This window comes from Pipistrellus kuhlii, unplaced genomic scaffold (assembly GCF_014108245.1).
Source record: "Pipistrellus kuhlii isolate mPipKuh1 unplaced genomic scaffold, mPipKuh1.p scaffold_m20_p_11, whole genome shotgun sequence".
In the NCBI taxonomy this organism is placed as follows: Eukaryota; Metazoa; Chordata; class Mammalia; order Chiroptera; family Vespertilionidae; genus Pipistrellus; species Pipistrellus kuhlii.
The window spans coordinates 28,563,518-28,580,203 of NW_023425416.1; the positions used below are offsets into that span (position 1 = coordinate 28,563,518).

Sequence of the window (16,686 nt, forward strand, 5' to 3'; positions counted from 1 at the left end):
CATAAAATGGTAGTAGGATTAGATTCTTGCAATCCTTTTAATATATTTCAATTAATTTCAATCAGGAGTTTGATTCCACTTGACATTGTAAAATTTAAATGTTAAAAATATTTTTAAAATGAATACTTTCTTTATCCTTTCTTATTATGTAAGTACTTGATACTACACACATTGATGCATAATCACCACGCAGACTCCTTTCGGACAGATTTGTTCCATAAATTCTATTTAAATGACTTGACTCTTAGGTAACATAATAAAAAAGTAGGAAGGGTACAATTTAAAATCAGAAGCACAGGGCTAGTACAAAGAAATAGTCTTCTCCCCTCCAAAAAGTGTGAGAACATTTAAGGAAGGTTTCTGAGAAGGCAATACTTTTTATTCATTTTAATTTTTTGCATCAGGTATAGCACATAATTATAAAGATGTTAATACAGACCCACATATAGACAATGGAGAATGTGGCCCCATCAGATCTGCAGGCTCTGAGCATCTCTGCAGTTGCCCACTTTGATCACTTTTTAACTTCCAGGAAAGGTGCAGGCGTCGATAAGTTCTGTGGAGCACAACATGAGAGAAAGACCTTCAGGTACTGCCTGTACTTACTCAACACAATTCTGTTCTTATTTTTTAAAAGCAAATAGTAGGCAGTAAAGATTACTCTCCCCTCAGTAATGCCAGTACTATCCTTAACCACCTACATTGTCCTTCCTTTCCTGCTCTCATTATCTACAATACATGAAATAATTCAACAAAAATTCAGTACACTTCCAATAATTGGGTTATCCAAGCTCTAATTTTATTTCTCCAACTTTTTTATTATTTGAACTAATGCATTCCTATCAGATTACATAATTTTTCAGAGTTAGAGTAACATTATAATCTTGGAAACTATAGCAAACAGCCTGACAAGCAAGAGTACATAAGTCCTACATATATTTTTATGTTTTAGTGACCACATCTCCTTGTCTTAGGTGTAAAATTAGAAAATCTATTGTACACTTAGCATACCTGGCCTACTGCATCCTACCTAAATTCTGAGCATACTATCTCCTCAAAATTGTCATATTCAACAGCATTTTAAATCTAAAGAAAGAGTTTGATGATACAGGTTTTAAAACAAATAAGCCGAAATTGAACCAAGTGTTTTAGGACAAAATATATGTCAACTGTTTACAGCTTGGTTGTGAGGGAGAAGATGCAAATTTAAGATACATTTTCCTCTACCTATAATGTATGTTTTTTACTTACTTGAAGACCCCTTTAAAAAAGTAGCAAAATCAGCAGTCTTATTTAATGTATTCAAAATATTCTTAAATGTACAAAAAAAGGATCGTGTAGAAAGAATACTGTAAAAAGATACTAATTTTAAGAATAAAAGAATATGAAAAGCTTCTATTACATTCTGCACAGCCAGTTACTTCCACAAATTTTCAGTACTATCAAGATAAGCAAAGGATACTCACAACTAAATACCCTCTGACCACAGTTCTTGATTAAGAACTAGCATACCAGATGGAAAGCAAAAATTATTGTCTAATAATAGTCATATCCAGTCATCTAAGCAAGTCTCAAGAGGTGGACATTCTAAGAGGGAAAAAGATATACAGAAAGAAATAATATATAACAAGGGGGAATGTCAAAGGCAGCAATGTAGAAAGAGAGTAAATGATTTGGCTATGAGCACATTTCAGGTGTGCCGATCAAGCCAACTAGGACTATGGGAAAGAGGACTTATTTTTATGAAAACTCTTTCCCCTAAGGGCTTTCATGAGGAGCTAGTCTTCTTAATCAAAATGAAAAGTCCTTTAAATGACCAACAGTTCCTTAAGCCATGAGCACTTCATCTGGAAATAGCTGACTTGCTAATCATACACCTGGGAGCAAAGCTGTTTTTATTCAAATGGGTTATTTTACACTCTCTTCATCCCTCCGCCCATCAAGCATGCAAACACGGTCATGACCATCTTGGGCTTTACTTCCACAAGGTCTTCAGGAAGAGCGTACACCCTGGCTCCAATTCTTCTAGCCATTGACATGGCATACTTGGCATTATTGTGCTTGTCATCTTTTGTTAGATTGCCACTCTTAACAAGGTCATAATTTATGCAGCCTGGCTGGATGGCATCAATTAAATCTACAACTGCCAAACTGGAGCTGATTGTCTTGTCCTTAAAACAACGAATGGAAGTTGATTTGCCAGTTTCACTCAATGTTTTGTTGGCCCAGCTTACAATGATGTCATCATTAGCTTTCTGACAATCTCCAAGATCTTCCAGGACATTTAGGGTATATCTTCTCATCAGCTGCTGGACCAAAGCTAAAGTCAAGGTTTGGTTCCCATCATTCAGGTCTTGCCCTCCAATGCCAACCAGGGAGAATTTGGCAGGATGCTTCCCTAATTCAACAGCATAGTTACAGTTTTCTAGCTTTTTCATGTTGGCTCCAAGTTTTGGGTATGGAGGTTTATTAACCTTACTCCAGTCAACAGGAACTTTAATTTGCTCATACAACTGTAAGATTACCAGGGCATCTTGCAGGTCGGCATAAAGATGGTTTACATGGGGATTAACACCAAGAGAGTTCATCCAGTTACGGAAGGTTCTTTCTTCACAAGTTTCTCCTTCTAATAGTCCAGTCAATATCCTGGTTCTCTGGCTTAGTAGAGTCCAATCAATATCCTGGTTCTCTGGCTTAGTTAGTAGAGTCCAGTCAATATCCTGGTTCTCTGGCTTAGTTAGTAGAGTCCAGTCAATATCCTGGTTCTCTGGCTTGCTTAGTGCTGGATACTTATTAAACATGTTAGCCACAAAGGCTAAGTTCAGTTTGGGACTTCCACATCAGCAGGGGTAACAAACTGTCTGCAACCTAATTTGTCTGCTTGTTGAAGCATACTCTCAGCTCTCTTCAAATCATCGGTTTCATTGAAACCTGACATGTTAATATCTATCCGTGGTTCACCTTCCTTTTGTCCTTTTGGTGCAGTTTGATTGAGAAGATGGAAATAGGCTTTGGAATCCTTGATGTCAGCACTAAAATTGTTGATTTTCTGCCAGCCTGAGTTTTCCAAATGAAAGTTTGCCCATCTAAGCAGAAGCTCTTCTGGAGACAATTTCATAAGCTCCTCCAAAGTCTCACCATCTTGAAATAAAGAAGCCAAGGCTTCATTCCTGCTTAATTCAATGTCAGTGAACAAACCAATCTTAATGATTTGCCAAAGCAGTCCCAAAACTAGATGAGGTTTCCCAGCCCGCAAATCCTCTGCACCAATGTTCACAACATGACACCTAATGGCAGAAGAAGAGTTCAGTGCCAAGTTCAAGTTTTCCTGAATGATAAAGGGTATAAGTTTCTTCTTCTTAATTGCTCTTTTATCAATTGTATCAGGAACTGAAAAGTTGATCATTTTACAAAGCACAATTCCATCACCAACAGCTTTGAACAGGTCATCAGTATTTGGGTTCATTGGTATAACATGTCGGCCATCAGGATCATTTTCCAAAGCTTTGTTTATCCAAGAAAAGCATATTTTTCTTCCTCTGAGTAAGAATGCTGTGTTACTTCACTAGAGAGCTCTGATGTTCCTCCCAGAGCGCAAATCCCTTCTTTCCGGTTGATGGCTTTGCGGAAGGTTTTAGCAATATCACTGCTTTTCACCTCTTGGAAAATATAAACAAATTCATCAAAACTTATCTTTCCATCTTTATTTCTGTCACCATCCAGCATGAGTTTTTGAATAAGTTCTCTCACTTTATATCCCGGTAATGGCATATTAGCTTCCTTGAAAAGCTCATGAAGTTCATAGTCACAAATAAATCCATTGCTGTTGAGATCAACTTTTGCAAAGGCCTCTGAGTTTTTCAAGCTCATCTTTGGAACTCTGAGTGGTAACCATCTCATCTATTTAAAGAAATCCTGTGATGTTAAGATGTCACAACTTCTCAGTAAATTGGGTAAAAACACTTTTCCGAGTGGTCTCAGGATTCATAGGGAGATGCGGTGTGATAACAAAGCTTTCGCTAAGGGCAGGGGAAGCAGGCGGACAGGGCGCCGAACCACTAGAGCCTAGTCCCCTCCAGGGGACGCGGTACCCCTAAGCGCCCAGGGACGGCGCGAGCCCTCGAGGTCACCCGAGGCGGGTAAGGGCTCCAACTTCTTTTTGAGGCATCTATGCCATTAGAGATAGAAAGGATCCACTATCGTGTTAAAGATATATATATATATGGTTTATTTTATTTATTTTTTACAGAGAGGAGGAGAGAGGGATAAAGAGCTAGAAACGGCGACGAGAGAGAAACATTGATTAGCTGCCTCTTGCACACCTCCTACCGGGGATGTGCCCGCAACCAAGGTACATGCCCTTGACCAGAATCGAACCCGGGACCTTTCAGTCCTCAGATCAACGCTCTACCACTGAGCCAAACCGGTTTCGGCTATATTTTTTGTTTCTATTACTATTTTTTACATTTTACTTAAAATCTTTGAAAATTGATCCTCTTGAGTGATATATACGTGTCATCCCCAACCTTCTCCCTACATTTGAAGTGCTCAAATAGGTTTTGATTTTTTTAGCAAAAAAATTATATATATATATATATATATATATATATATATGTATATATATATGCAATTTCCAAATGATCACAAGTTCTCTTGCATGCTCTGTCTCCTTCAAATGCTTTGGCCTTTTTTTAGCTAATGTCTCATATTGTTCTAATTGAGTCACCTCATTGGTGAGTCTAAATCCTCCTGCAGGGCCAGGAGCAAGCCCTCTGAATCTTTGCACTCCTATTATACCTACCCAGGGCTCAGCAGCGATGTCCTTACATGTTTATCTGGCCCCCGACATGATTGCTCCTCAGTGTTCTACTCACCAGAGGGTAAGCATTGCCTCACATTAGCAACGGTTGTAAGATACTCTGGTCCTAAGTACTTTTGATAAGTTGTTTTGTCCTGAAGGTTAGCCAAACATTCTGTGTCATCACTGAAGAGCAGGTCCTTGGTTGAAGATTTGAACATCTGGAACATCATATACTCAAACCCATTTCTTCCAAAGAGCTCCTAGGTCAGACAGACAGACACACAGACAGTGAGTGACTGGCAGTGCCAGGAGCACAGGGTTGTGTATTCTGCCTCAAAAGACCTGAGTCTCCTGGACTGCTCTACTCCAGCCCCTAGGAAACCTGGAACACGGCAACCCTTTTGGAGGCACCATAGGAAAATGGCAAAAAGCATGGCCTCTGGATTCAAATCCTGGCCCTAGCTTTTCCTTGTCATGTGACCTTAGGGCAATTCTTTACTGAGCTTATTAAACATCAGTTAACTCCTTTGTAAATGGAAATAGCACTAAATAGTGAGATGATGTATGTTAACCAAGTGCTAAGTAGAAAAGGCTCCAAGTTTGCCACTGTATCACTATTCCACCAGTCATTGGTGTTTTCAACTTCCCGGATCATACTTATATGTCTTTAATATATATATATATATATATATATATATATATATATATATATATATATATTTTTTTTTTTTTTTATTGATTTTTTACAGAGAGGAAAGGAGAAGGATAGAGAGTTAGAAGCATTGATGAGAGAGAAACATCAATCAGCTGCCTCTTGCACACCCCCCATTAGGGATATGCCCGCAACTAAGGTACATGCCCTTGACCAGAATCAAACCTGGGACCCTTTAGTCTATAGGCCGACGCTCTATCCACTGAACAAAACGGCTTAGGGAAATGTATGTCTTGCTGCTTCCTGGAACCCTTGCTACTTTGCCTCTTCTGTTCTCTGTATCTGCCCCATTTCCATCTTACTTCTTCTCCCCTCTTCCTTTGTCCACTTCCCTTATAACCAAGGTAGCAGCTTACCTTGTATGGGACCCCATCCTTTCAAAAGTCTGTGACCAAGAGCCTCTGGTTTTGCCAGCTCTCCCTGAGTTGTCCTTTAGCTGGAATGTGTGGGCAGCATGTGCCAAGACATGGATTATTCGACAAGGCTCTGAGTTTTCCCTAAGATCACTTGATTTATGCATGCCCGCTACTCAATAGGATCAGCCCTTTTGGTCATAAGTTATCTAAATGTTGGCTTTATAACTTTCATGAATCCTAAAACAGTATTCAGCTTGCCAGGTTCAGGAAACACATTGAGATCTACCTAGATCAGATAGAGTAACCTCCATTCTGCTTTTCCCCCATATGACTCAGCCTAGTGCGAAGGGTACTCAGCTAACTTGCTAACTTGCCCAGATGGCCCAGGGCAAGAAGTGAACACAGCCAGCAGCCTTCCGCTTTCATAGAGAAAGGGCTGCAAGAATCAAGTTCCACTGTCCAGGGAGGAAGAAGGTGAGACTGGGCTGGGATGTGTCTGTGCAAGTCTGTAAGTGAGCTGAGCATGCAGTTGCCATACCTGTTGATTGTAGAGCATTCTGCGAACAAAATCTGCCTTCTCTTTTCTTGAGACCACAGCGTGATTTGGGACTATGCCTAGGTGGCAGTTCTGAGCCTCGGTCACAGGCTTTCTGGTGCCATCGAGGCACAGCAACTCAAAGTCTTTCTGCTTTAGATCCTTAGCCCAGTCTTCAGGGTTTTTTCCTGGGGAGAGAGAAACCAGGACAACTGGTAGCTTTCATCGAGGTGCCCCACTTGGGAGATGTGACCAACCACCCATGTCACCACTCAGAGAATCACAGAGACACAAGGAAACAATAAAGCTTTGAAAATAAAACAGAAGAGAAATGTTCATAAACTCCTAAGTTCATTACCTTTCTGGTTAGTGCTTTTACATCCCTGTTACAGTCAAAGAGTTCTTAAACAGACATGAAAAAGCACTAACTAGAAAGGAAAAGATTGATACATTGAACTACATTAAGATAAAAAATGTTCATAAAAAGACATCATTAAGAAAGTACAAAGGCAAGATTTTTCATAAATGGACAATATTTTGAATATCTATAACTGTTAAAAACATGTATCCAGAATATGTCAGGATGCCTATGAATCAACAGAGCCAGACGTGCTCAGATGGACTGCATCCTCCACATGTTTGTCAGTTGGATTCAAGGCCAGTGTGATAACCAACCCTGTCAAGTCTGACTGGACTTGGAGAATTCTCTCATTCCCTAAGTAGAAAAATGTTAGGGCCAAAGTCACTAGAGTCTTAATGACTTAATAAACTTCCTTGACTGCCCAAATGGGGAGTGATTTCCCATGAGAAACTCAGGTTTTTTCCAAGGAAGGAAAGGATGGAGCAGGCACGTACCGTGAGTGATCTGCAGGACTGTGGGGTGCTCCACGAAGGCCACGTCTCCCTTCTCAACCAGACACCTGCACACCAAGGGCCAGGTCAGTGAGGAGGGCCAACAGGAGGGGGAGGTAGACACCGGGAGGGGGGTCACTGAGAGGCTCACACCCCTTCACCCAGGTCACTTGGCACATCTAACACACACACAACTGTAATGCCTGGCTGTCCCTGGGAATTAGAGGAGAAATGAAATAGTGGTGTTGTGTTTTTTGTTTTTTAAATCTGCTTCTTTAGTTTCCAATGCTCCTTATTTTGGATGCTGGCCAGTTTTTCCAGAGGAGAAACTCGTTTTCTCCTATTAACAGGGATATTCAAGAATGACTCTCTGGTTGGATCAAAGTTCACATCAGAGAGTAAAATCAGCATGGGAGATGTGATTTTGAAGGAGTATTATCACACCCATATGTCTACTCAGCCTTAATAAAAGTTAATGTGCATCACTAAATATTTGTTCACAGTTAATCCCCTGAAAAATGTTTGCCTGTGGTTAAAGGGCATTCTTTATGAGAAATATTCACATTAACATCAGTTTTATGACATTGCCAGATGTAAATTGCTATTATTGAATAGTTATTAATTATAAGGAGCACCTCTCCAGTTTTCTCTCTCTTAACATCAGGTCTCTCTATACTTGGCTAGGGTTATTACTCCCATTCAGTTTTCCTAAGCTCGCTTGCCCTGTTTCTTTCCTTTAGTCCCCCTTCCTACAACCCCAGTCCCAAATGAATATGATCATCTGCCTCAGGTGTGTCTGCACCTCAGCGGTGAGGTAGACCAGAGACCTCCCCAGTGATGAACTTCACTTAGGCATTCCTGTTCTTCTTGCTCTATTCTAGACCTGTGGTTCTCAAAGCTTGAGCTGTTATCAGTAGCATAGGTACCAACTGGAAATTTAGAAATGCACATTCTCGGTCCCCAGACCTACTGGATCAGAAACTTACAGGGACAGGGCCCAGCAATCTGTATATTAAGAACCCCTTGAGGAGATTCTGATTTGTGCTTGCGGGTGAGAACTAGTGCTTACGACAACCGCCTCCCCATTCTATAGAGCAGTGGCTTCAAAAATGTTTCCCACTTCCCGGAAACCTCTGTCTCTTCCCAACACTCATACTCCGGCATGTGCTCCTACTTCCAAGAGAAGCACCGAAATCATTGCTGGGCTCTCTTTCAGCATCCTTCTGTCAAATTACCAGTCCTAATCGCCAGTGCTCTTCTCCTGCCCTCCAGCAAAAGTGTCCTCCCAGGAGCTCCCATCCCCGCCCAATTCTCAGGCACTTTCTGCTGTGATTATCCTCTTTTATATAATTGAAGCCTTTCCCTCCCTGTTCACTGAGTTCTTATCATCGGCATTCATACTTTTATTTTTAGAAAACAGTAAACCCTGCATTGATACCACATAGCCCTCAGCAATGGGTCTCTCTCCCCCTCTCATCCAAGCAGCTAAGAGGAACCATCCCTCTTACCATCAACAGCCCTTCACACCACCCTCACTGACCCTTGCCAGTTGGCTTAGAGAACTGACTGGCTATTGAATCTGCTGCCACCAGATCCAGAAGCCATTTTGCCATACTCATTTTATTTGATCTCTCAAGTTCAGCCTTTCCCCAGTGATTTGAAAAGTCATCTTTGTTACTAACCAAAAATAATATGTTTGTGTATCTGTCTTGTAAGTATATTATCTTCCTTTGGTTTATTTGTCATTCTTGTACATAAATCAGCCTATGTGGATCACAGTATTACAGTATTATATACTGCTATGTGATTTTTTGTACATCTAGAAAAACATTCCCTTTGTATAATTTTATTTAAAAATTATTGGTTCTTAGTGGTGCACAGACACTACTCACCTGAGTGCCCCACTGGAGCCGTAGTATTTCTCGTAGATTCTGGGAGCACACTTGTAGGCTGCATTGCTGTCACTACCGCACAGAGCACAGAGACTGGACTTTGGATCAGACCCAGGGGCACAGCTTTGACTGAAGAATTCATCTGTGCAGGAGGAAACAGGAAGTCAGCTCTCCCCATCTGTGTTAGCAAGAAAGCCTCAGGTTTTTGTCCATAGAATTGCTTGAATGATGTAAAGACACATTCAGGAGTCTGGCATCATATTATTAAAAATAAAAACCTTATGAAAAAAATTTTTTAAGTTGCAACTGGAGTGAGGGAGGACTAGCTGAAGTTGGAACAAGGGTCTGTGAGCTCAGACCTGCATTCCTGTGTCCTAGGAAGAGCAGGCATAGATTTAATCTTAAGTGTGGGCAAAATTGGAAAACATGTCCCACAGTTTTCTGACCTCTGCTGCCCTTTCCTCTTTATAGGATCTGCCATCATGACTCCAAGTCTAAGAAGGGTCCACAGCTTTGGCGTTGGAATATCGAGGTTGGGGGGACCCTTTCTGGCAGTTTCAGTTGCCTATTGCAGGTTGCAGATGAGATCATCAGCTGAGAAAAGGTGGTAGATGGGTGTGGGTAAAGATGTGAGGACAGTTAGAACATTAGGATAATTATTGGGAAGTGTAGAGAGGTAGAGCAGAGAAGCAGTGGGAGAGCCCCTGAGTGCTGAGGCCAGCATCTGGGGCATTTCCAGTGGAAGAAACTATTCCGCCCGGGACATTTTCCAGCCATGCTCAGCTGCTCAGTGCAGAAGGCGAAGAGAGCAGGTAGCAGGGTTCACACAGGGCTGGGATATGTCAGGTGGCTGGCGAAAGCAGGGGAGCAGGAATCTTTTAGGTATAGCAAGAACGTTGCTGAAATGACTAATACCGGAACCTAAGAAACATGAAGATGAAAGTAGAAGTTAAAGCGTTTTTGGGACTTCCTTGCTTTGCAACCCCGGGCCTGTTCCCTGAGCCAGCTGCACAACATAAAGACCTTTCCCCAAGGTCTGCCCTTTGGGCCAAGCCTCTTCCTTGGAGGCAAGGGGGTGAGGAGAAAGGGGAGGACTTGCTCAGGGACATGCGAAGTTCGCCCACAATTGTCTGTCCAACCACTTTATGCCACCCCTTGCTATTCATTGAACTGAATTTGTCCCCTCCACAGACACAGGCCCAAGGAAGGGGCTGCCACACCACCTCTCAGAACACACTTACCAAATTTGCAGGACCCTGTTTGGTTGTATATCAAGCCCATGGGGATGTCCCAGCCCGCAGACGTGCCAACTTCGGGGTGGCAGGACTTCTTGCCTCGCAGAGAGTTCCAGGTGAGGTCGGCATCTGATTTCTTAACCACTGCCACAGCATAGTGGCCTTGCAACAGAGATATCAAGATCAATTTCAACAGCTCCAGGGCCCTCCTAGAGCTGCTGCAGCTGGCCCCTGCCTGCCACTCTCTCCAGGGAGGGGAATAGGTTGAATCCCATACCTCACTCTAGCAGAAGCCCCTGCAGGTAACTGTCGTTATTAGTGCTGGGCCAAATAGAATGACACTCCTGCTCCCCATGTGTCTACGTACATACGCTCACAAGTATTTACACACACACTTCATACCTCTTCGACTGAATCCTGCTATACATTCTTTTCTGCGAGTTATTTGAACCTTTTTAAAGATCTACTGTGGACCTTTTTGATTCAGTAGAAATCAATATAGCTCTCTCATGATTTTTATTGGTTGACTTTAAGTTATGTTCCACTGTGTGGAAAGTACGTATTTTATAATCTCCTTATTAGTAGGCATTTACATTGTGACCCATTTTCCCCTAAATCTTTGTGCATATGAGTGTGTTTCTGTTTAAATATTTCTATTGAATATAAGTCCAAAAGAAAGAGCTTTAATGACTTCTTTTTTAAGGTTAAGTCTCTGATTTTTTAGGTTCACAATAACATTTTCTAATAATGATAATTTAATTTCTCGTTCCCCAATATTAAAAAAATACATATATGTCTTAAATATATATATATATATGTATATATAGATATAGATATAGATATAGATATAGATTTTTTTTTTAACTTACTCATTCACTTCCAAAATAATGCCAAATATCTTTGGTGGGAGTGGGCCTTCTTGCCTTATTCCTGATTCTAATGAGAACACCATTGATATTTCATGGATTCCTATCCCAAAATTATGTAATTGAATTGTGCTTATATATTGAGTAAGGCTTAAACTGCAAAGCTGAATTTATAATAAGATTAGAATCATAAATCTGCAGAGTTAGAAGAGAACGTGTGATGGAAGGAGACTTGACTTGGGGTGGTGAACACACAATACAATACACAAATGATGTATTACAGAATTGTACACAGAACAGTGGCCCCATCTTTGGAGACCAACTCAGATGTGGGGTGGGGTGGGGTCCAAGAATTTTCATTTCTAATAAGTTCTCAGGTGAGGCTGATGCATCTGGTCCAGGTATTACACTAGATGGAGAACCCCTGCTTTAGCTAATGCCCAAGATTAGTACTTCGCAGACAGAAACAGACCCTCTCTGCCTATGTGGAGACACAGATGGGAGAACTTGTCACCTGCTCTCCTATTCTAAAGACGAGATTGCCCCTCCAGCTACTCAAATCCAGCTGGCTAAAAACTAAGAGTGATTTCATTTCCCTCCTCATTTTCATTGACAACAAGGCCCCAGACAAGTCAGGAATGGGCTCCTGCCCCAATACAGAGCCTTCGTGCGGAGGTGGGCAGGCAGCATGTGACAGGGAGCAGTGTGGTTGGTCAGGAGGGGACCAGGGTTCCAGTCAGGCCACCTCTTCTCAAGCCCAGGTGCAGCCACTTCCTGGCCTTGTGGCCCTGAGCCTCATTGTCCGCATCTACATAATATGGGGCAATGATGCCAATATACTAGAGCACATGTGTCAAACACAAGGCCCACGGCCCAAATCCGTCCCGCCAGGCCTTGCAATGTGGCCCGCACCGCGCTGTCATCACTGCACTCCGCTGCGTTTCCATCACAATGACAGTTTATGACTGTTCAGTAAACCATTCGGCCCGCGATTTAGGCTGGATTTTAGGATTTTGGCCCTTTCTCTGATTGAGTTTGACACCCCTATACTAGAGGATTACTAAGGAAAGCAAGTAGGGATAGTGCAAGCAGGAGACCTGTCCACTGTAGAGTACCCTACGAATACTCATTACTATTACAGCTTCAGGATATATAGATTTGCTCTCTAACAGGTAACTGTGGTGTCGTCTTCTCCTTTATTTTTTATTACAACTCTAGCAACTTTTGTTTATTTTTAAGGTTTCCTCACCCTTTTCCCAAGAACAGGCCTTTACCTTTGAACCCCAGTGTTGCTAATTCTAACTCACCTTTTGTGAGTGTATTCTCACACTTAGACCCAAGCTGCTCTTTGCCATCCTCGGACACTAAGAATAAAAAGAAAAACAATTGAGGTACATGACATTAAATTCCCACAAACACATCCCAAAGACATGAGCTGTTCAATCATAAGAGTTAAGAGTAAAATGAAGAGAAACACCAACTAAGCGGGTTTTCGTTGGTCATTAACAAGCTAAGATTCTGCAGTCCCGTTTTACCCCATTTCCCCCTGATCTTTGCCTTTTGAACTTCAGGTTTCATCCCAGAATCTCCCCAATACTTAGTCAGGTGCAGAGAAAGAAAATGAGGTGTCCTTTCAAAGGGACCACTGAAGATCTGGACAAAGATTTTCTTGCATTTCCTATGGGATTCAAGTCATCTGACATCTTTCATCATTATATTCTTGCTATATTAGAGGACACAGAACCAATCCATAGAGTCAGAAAGGCCTCTATGCAGTCTTTATTCTACCTGCCTTTATTCTCACTGCCTAACAGATGGGTTTTTAACAAATAAGACTGGTGAAATCCTCTTCTCCAGTCTTATTTTTTCATTTGGACAGATCCCCACTAAAGAACATAACCTTTCAGCACCCCCCTCCCTCCTCCCCTTTCCCCCAGTCTTCCAGTGCTGCTGGTATGAGTTAATTTTGGATAATTTGGCAAAAAGATATAGGCACATGTAGCTCATTATTGAGGATAGTGGAAAGAGAGTGGTTTAGAGCTGATCACCTCTGACAAAATGTTGTCCTCTGCCCTCAGCCATGGGGTGAGCCAGCAGACCTGTTCTCCTGAATTAGTGGGCAACTCTAACTCAAGGGCATTTTGGTCAGCACTGCAGCCAGCTCTACACCGTGCTCTCCCGTATCACTATTCTCAGTAATAAAGGCGCTACTTTTGCCTCTTTTTGCCTAAATCTTACATCTATGTCTTCAATTGGTCCTGACATTTGGAAAACGGGATGTTATCCACTAGCTTCCTACACTCTAGCAATAGTTATTATCTCAACAGTGAACTAAATTATTTCCTCATTTCTAAATCCAGGGCCCAGAGGGAATAAAACAGCCAGCAACACTTCCATCCACTTACTGTAGTTCTCTGCCAGCACAGGCACCAGACCGCATTTGCCTGCCGTGTAGATAAATCCTCCATTTAAGCTCATGGCGTCAGCGTCTCCTTTCTGAGGGTAGGAAATAAATCAGTGGCACAACAGTGAGCTTGTTATCCTGTCTCAGAGGTTTCTAACCCGCTGGCTTCATGTCACATGTCCTTGTGATTAAGCAAATCATGGATCACCCAAAGCTTCTGCCACGTAAACACAGTTTTAGAAAACTGGATGTGCATTTGGCCAGGAGAAAGACCCCAACCCAGGTCAGGCTCCCCAGCCTCTCATGAGACCCATGCCCTCATAGTACTTCCACTACACCATTGTTGCTCAACAAGCTACATGCCAGACTCAATGACTGCATTTATTAAGGAACTTGTTTTCTTTTGTATGGCAGAGTTCAGTTTTGATCCCATAACTCCATTGGCAATATACCGAGAGCCCTGACACAGCAAATATTTCAGTACATAATTAATGTCACTACTTAAATAATTCATTACAGGTATACCTCAGAGATACTGTGGTTTGGTTCCAGACCACTAGAATAAATCAAATATTGCAATAAAGCAAGTCATACGAAATTTTTGTTTCCCTCTGCATATAAAAGTTATGTTTACACTATACTATAGTCTATTAAGTGTGAAGCACATCATTTCTTAAAAAAACAATGCACATACCTTAATTTAAAAATACTTTACTGCTAAAAAATTTTGCTACCATCTAAGCCACATGTGTCAAACACAAGGCCCGCGGGCCAAATCCATCCCGCCAGGCCTTGCAATGTGGCCCGCACCTCGCTGTCATCACTGCACTCCGCTGTGTTTCCATCACAATGACAGTTTATGACTGTTCAGTAAACCATTCGGCCCGCGATTTAGGTTGGATTTTAGATTTTGGCCCCTTCTCTGATTGAGTTTGACACCCCTAATCTAAGCCTTCAGCAAGCCTTAATCTTGCCTTAAAAAAAAAAAATTCAGTATCTACAAAGTGCAATAAAGCAAAGCACAATGCAATGAGGTATTCCTATAATAACTAATGTATAGTTTTAATTGATAATTTTTCCAAGAGAGCAAAAAATGTATACTTACAATCACAGATAAGGTCATTAAGAAAGAAACACACAGACACACACATACTCTTTGCCTTTGACCTGTTAACTGCCTTTCTAGAAATTTGTAAAAAAAAAAAAAAAAAAATCTACTACTTAAGATAGTAGTTAACTCTAAAAGGGAAAACTTGCCAAGCCCCTGTTTGTATCAGGACCTTTTCTAAAAACTTTGCAGTGGTTACTTCATATATTTCTCATAAAATCCAATTAGGTAGGTTGTATAATTTTCCTTCTTTAATACATTAGCAAACTGAAGCAGAGAGGGGTTAAATAATTTGTCCAATAGATGGTCACCAGGACTTAAACTTAGGTAGTTTTATTGCTCAACTTTTGCTCATAACCAGTATATCACACAGTGTCTGGGATCTGATTACTCTAAGGATACATCCCTAAATACTATTCTACACACTTTTTTTCATCCATAAAATGGGTGAAACATCTTTCTTACCGGCTTAAATGAGTTAGTGAAAGTTAAGAGGTCATAAATATTAGCTGTCATTAGTATTAAAGGCATACTCAGAAATATTGATTATTAAAGAACAAAAATCTTCATTCCCATAATACCTATAATAGCAAAGATTTGGAAATAATTCAAATATAGACATTTAGAAATTAAATAAATTGAGGCAGAAATACTTGGTGGAATATTATGCAGCTATTAAAACATTTTAAGTGAATACTTCATTACCTAAGAAAGTGCACCAATTATGCCCAAGAATTTAAGTAATTATAACAATAGCTAACATTTACTTATATGCCAGGTCATGTTATGAGCAATCAAATTAATTTAATCCTTATAATTGACAAAGTTAGGAGGCTGTAGAAATTGCAAGATCTTAATCTTAGGGTTGGTCCCAGGTAAGTTTACCAAAATTAGGTTCTTCTTTTCCTAAGATAGACTGTATGTCTCCAAAGTTTGTCAATTTTTCGGTCCTTTATTTATCTTTTTTTTTCTAATCACAAAAGTATTATCTGTTCATAGAGAAATAGAAATGAGCTTCATAACTCAAAAATTACGTGGTAATTATTTCTGAGTTATGAACTTGTGAATGATTTATTTTTCATTTCCAACATGTAATATTTTTATCACCAGAAAAAAAATTAAATGTTCAACTAAAGGACTGAAAAGGTTGGATTTGCTTTCACAATCCACAAGGGCTCTGACCACACCCTGGGATGTCATCCTACTTCCCACAGGTCCTTGGTAGGATACCATTCAGAGCTCCCTGGTCACCAGAGATGAGCACCAAATGAGTTTGAACCTTATTTGTTTCTGCCCAGCCCTGAGCTGGAGGGGTTTATGGGATGGAGTGGGATGGGACTTTGGAGAGTGGGAAAGATGCAACACTACAGTTGCATCTCAGCCTCTCAGCTGATGGGGAAGTATCTGGGAAGTCTCCGTAGAAGAGCCACATGTGTGGGTGTCTGAACTCAGCTGTGGAGACAGGGCCTTCCTTACCACAATAGCAGTAATGCAGTCCTCAGTGATCGGTTTTGTGGTGCACTTTAAGATGCCACCACTCTTGAAAGCCCACTCGTTACACTTGGCACTCTCATGAGGGCCCACTGCACACCATTTCACCTTCTGTGAGTCTTCACCTAGGACAGGTAGAGAAGAACCAGAGATCTAAAGGAAGCTCCAAGGAGTGTTTGGGAGTTTAGTGCCACTAGCTACAGAGTGGCTGCCCAATGAGGTCCTCATCGACATCAGCAGAGTCACATGCCCATATCACCACTCATTCCTGCCTTTCAACCTCCAGAGAAATGGGAGCTCAGTTCTCAGAAAGAGCGGTGAAGGCAGTGCAACCCTAACCTCCCTCCTGACCTCACCTTCCTAGGGAAGGCCTCTGAGCCCTCTCTTACAGGACTGGGTTCTCCCATCCAGGGAGTGCTCCCCAGGGGGTAGTC

The 16,686-nt window shown here is 41.4% G+C and overlaps 2 protein-coding genes across 7 annotated transcripts in view; both read right to left on the reverse strand.

The window, feature by feature from the left end:
- Positions 1–357: 357 nt before the first annotated feature.
- Positions 358–16,686, reverse strand: part of LOC123652056 (inhibitor of carbonic anhydrase-like) — a 31,505-nt gene continuing 15,176 nt past the window's right edge. For 3 of the 6 annotated variants that reach the window (XM_045579275.1, XM_045579271.1, XM_045579276.1), the window contains 9 exons: positions 16,238–16,386; positions 13,655–13,745; positions 12,563–12,613; positions 10,390–10,551; positions 9,149–9,290; positions 7,260–7,324; positions 6,408–6,592; positions 4,875–5,061; positions 358–630 (listed from right to left, as the gene is read on the reverse strand). In XM_045579275.1, coding sequence (XP_045435231.1) covers positions 515–630; positions 4,875–5,061; positions 6,408–6,592; positions 7,260–7,324; positions 9,149–9,290; positions 10,390–10,551; positions 12,563–12,613; positions 13,655–13,745; positions 16,238–16,386 — 1,148 coding nt within the window. In that variant the 3' untranslated portion in view covers positions 358–514. Of the gene's footprint in view, positions 631–4,874; positions 5,062–6,407; positions 6,593–7,259; positions 7,325–9,148; positions 9,291–10,389; positions 10,552–12,556; positions 12,614–13,654; positions 13,746–16,237; positions 16,387–16,686 lie in introns of all 6 variants that reach the window. The other 3 variants (XM_045579272.1, XM_045579274.1, XM_045579273.1) reach the window with 3 other exon arrangements.
- On the reverse strand, positions 928–3,898 carry LOC118715327 (plastin-3-like). The gene is given in 5 exon segments (XM_036431425.1): positions 928–2,634; positions 2,746–2,839; positions 2,842–3,519; positions 3,522–3,853; positions 3,855–3,898. Coding segments are annotated over 5 exon segments (1,866 nt in total). The 5' UTR covers positions 3,896–3,898; the 3' UTR covers positions 928–1,913.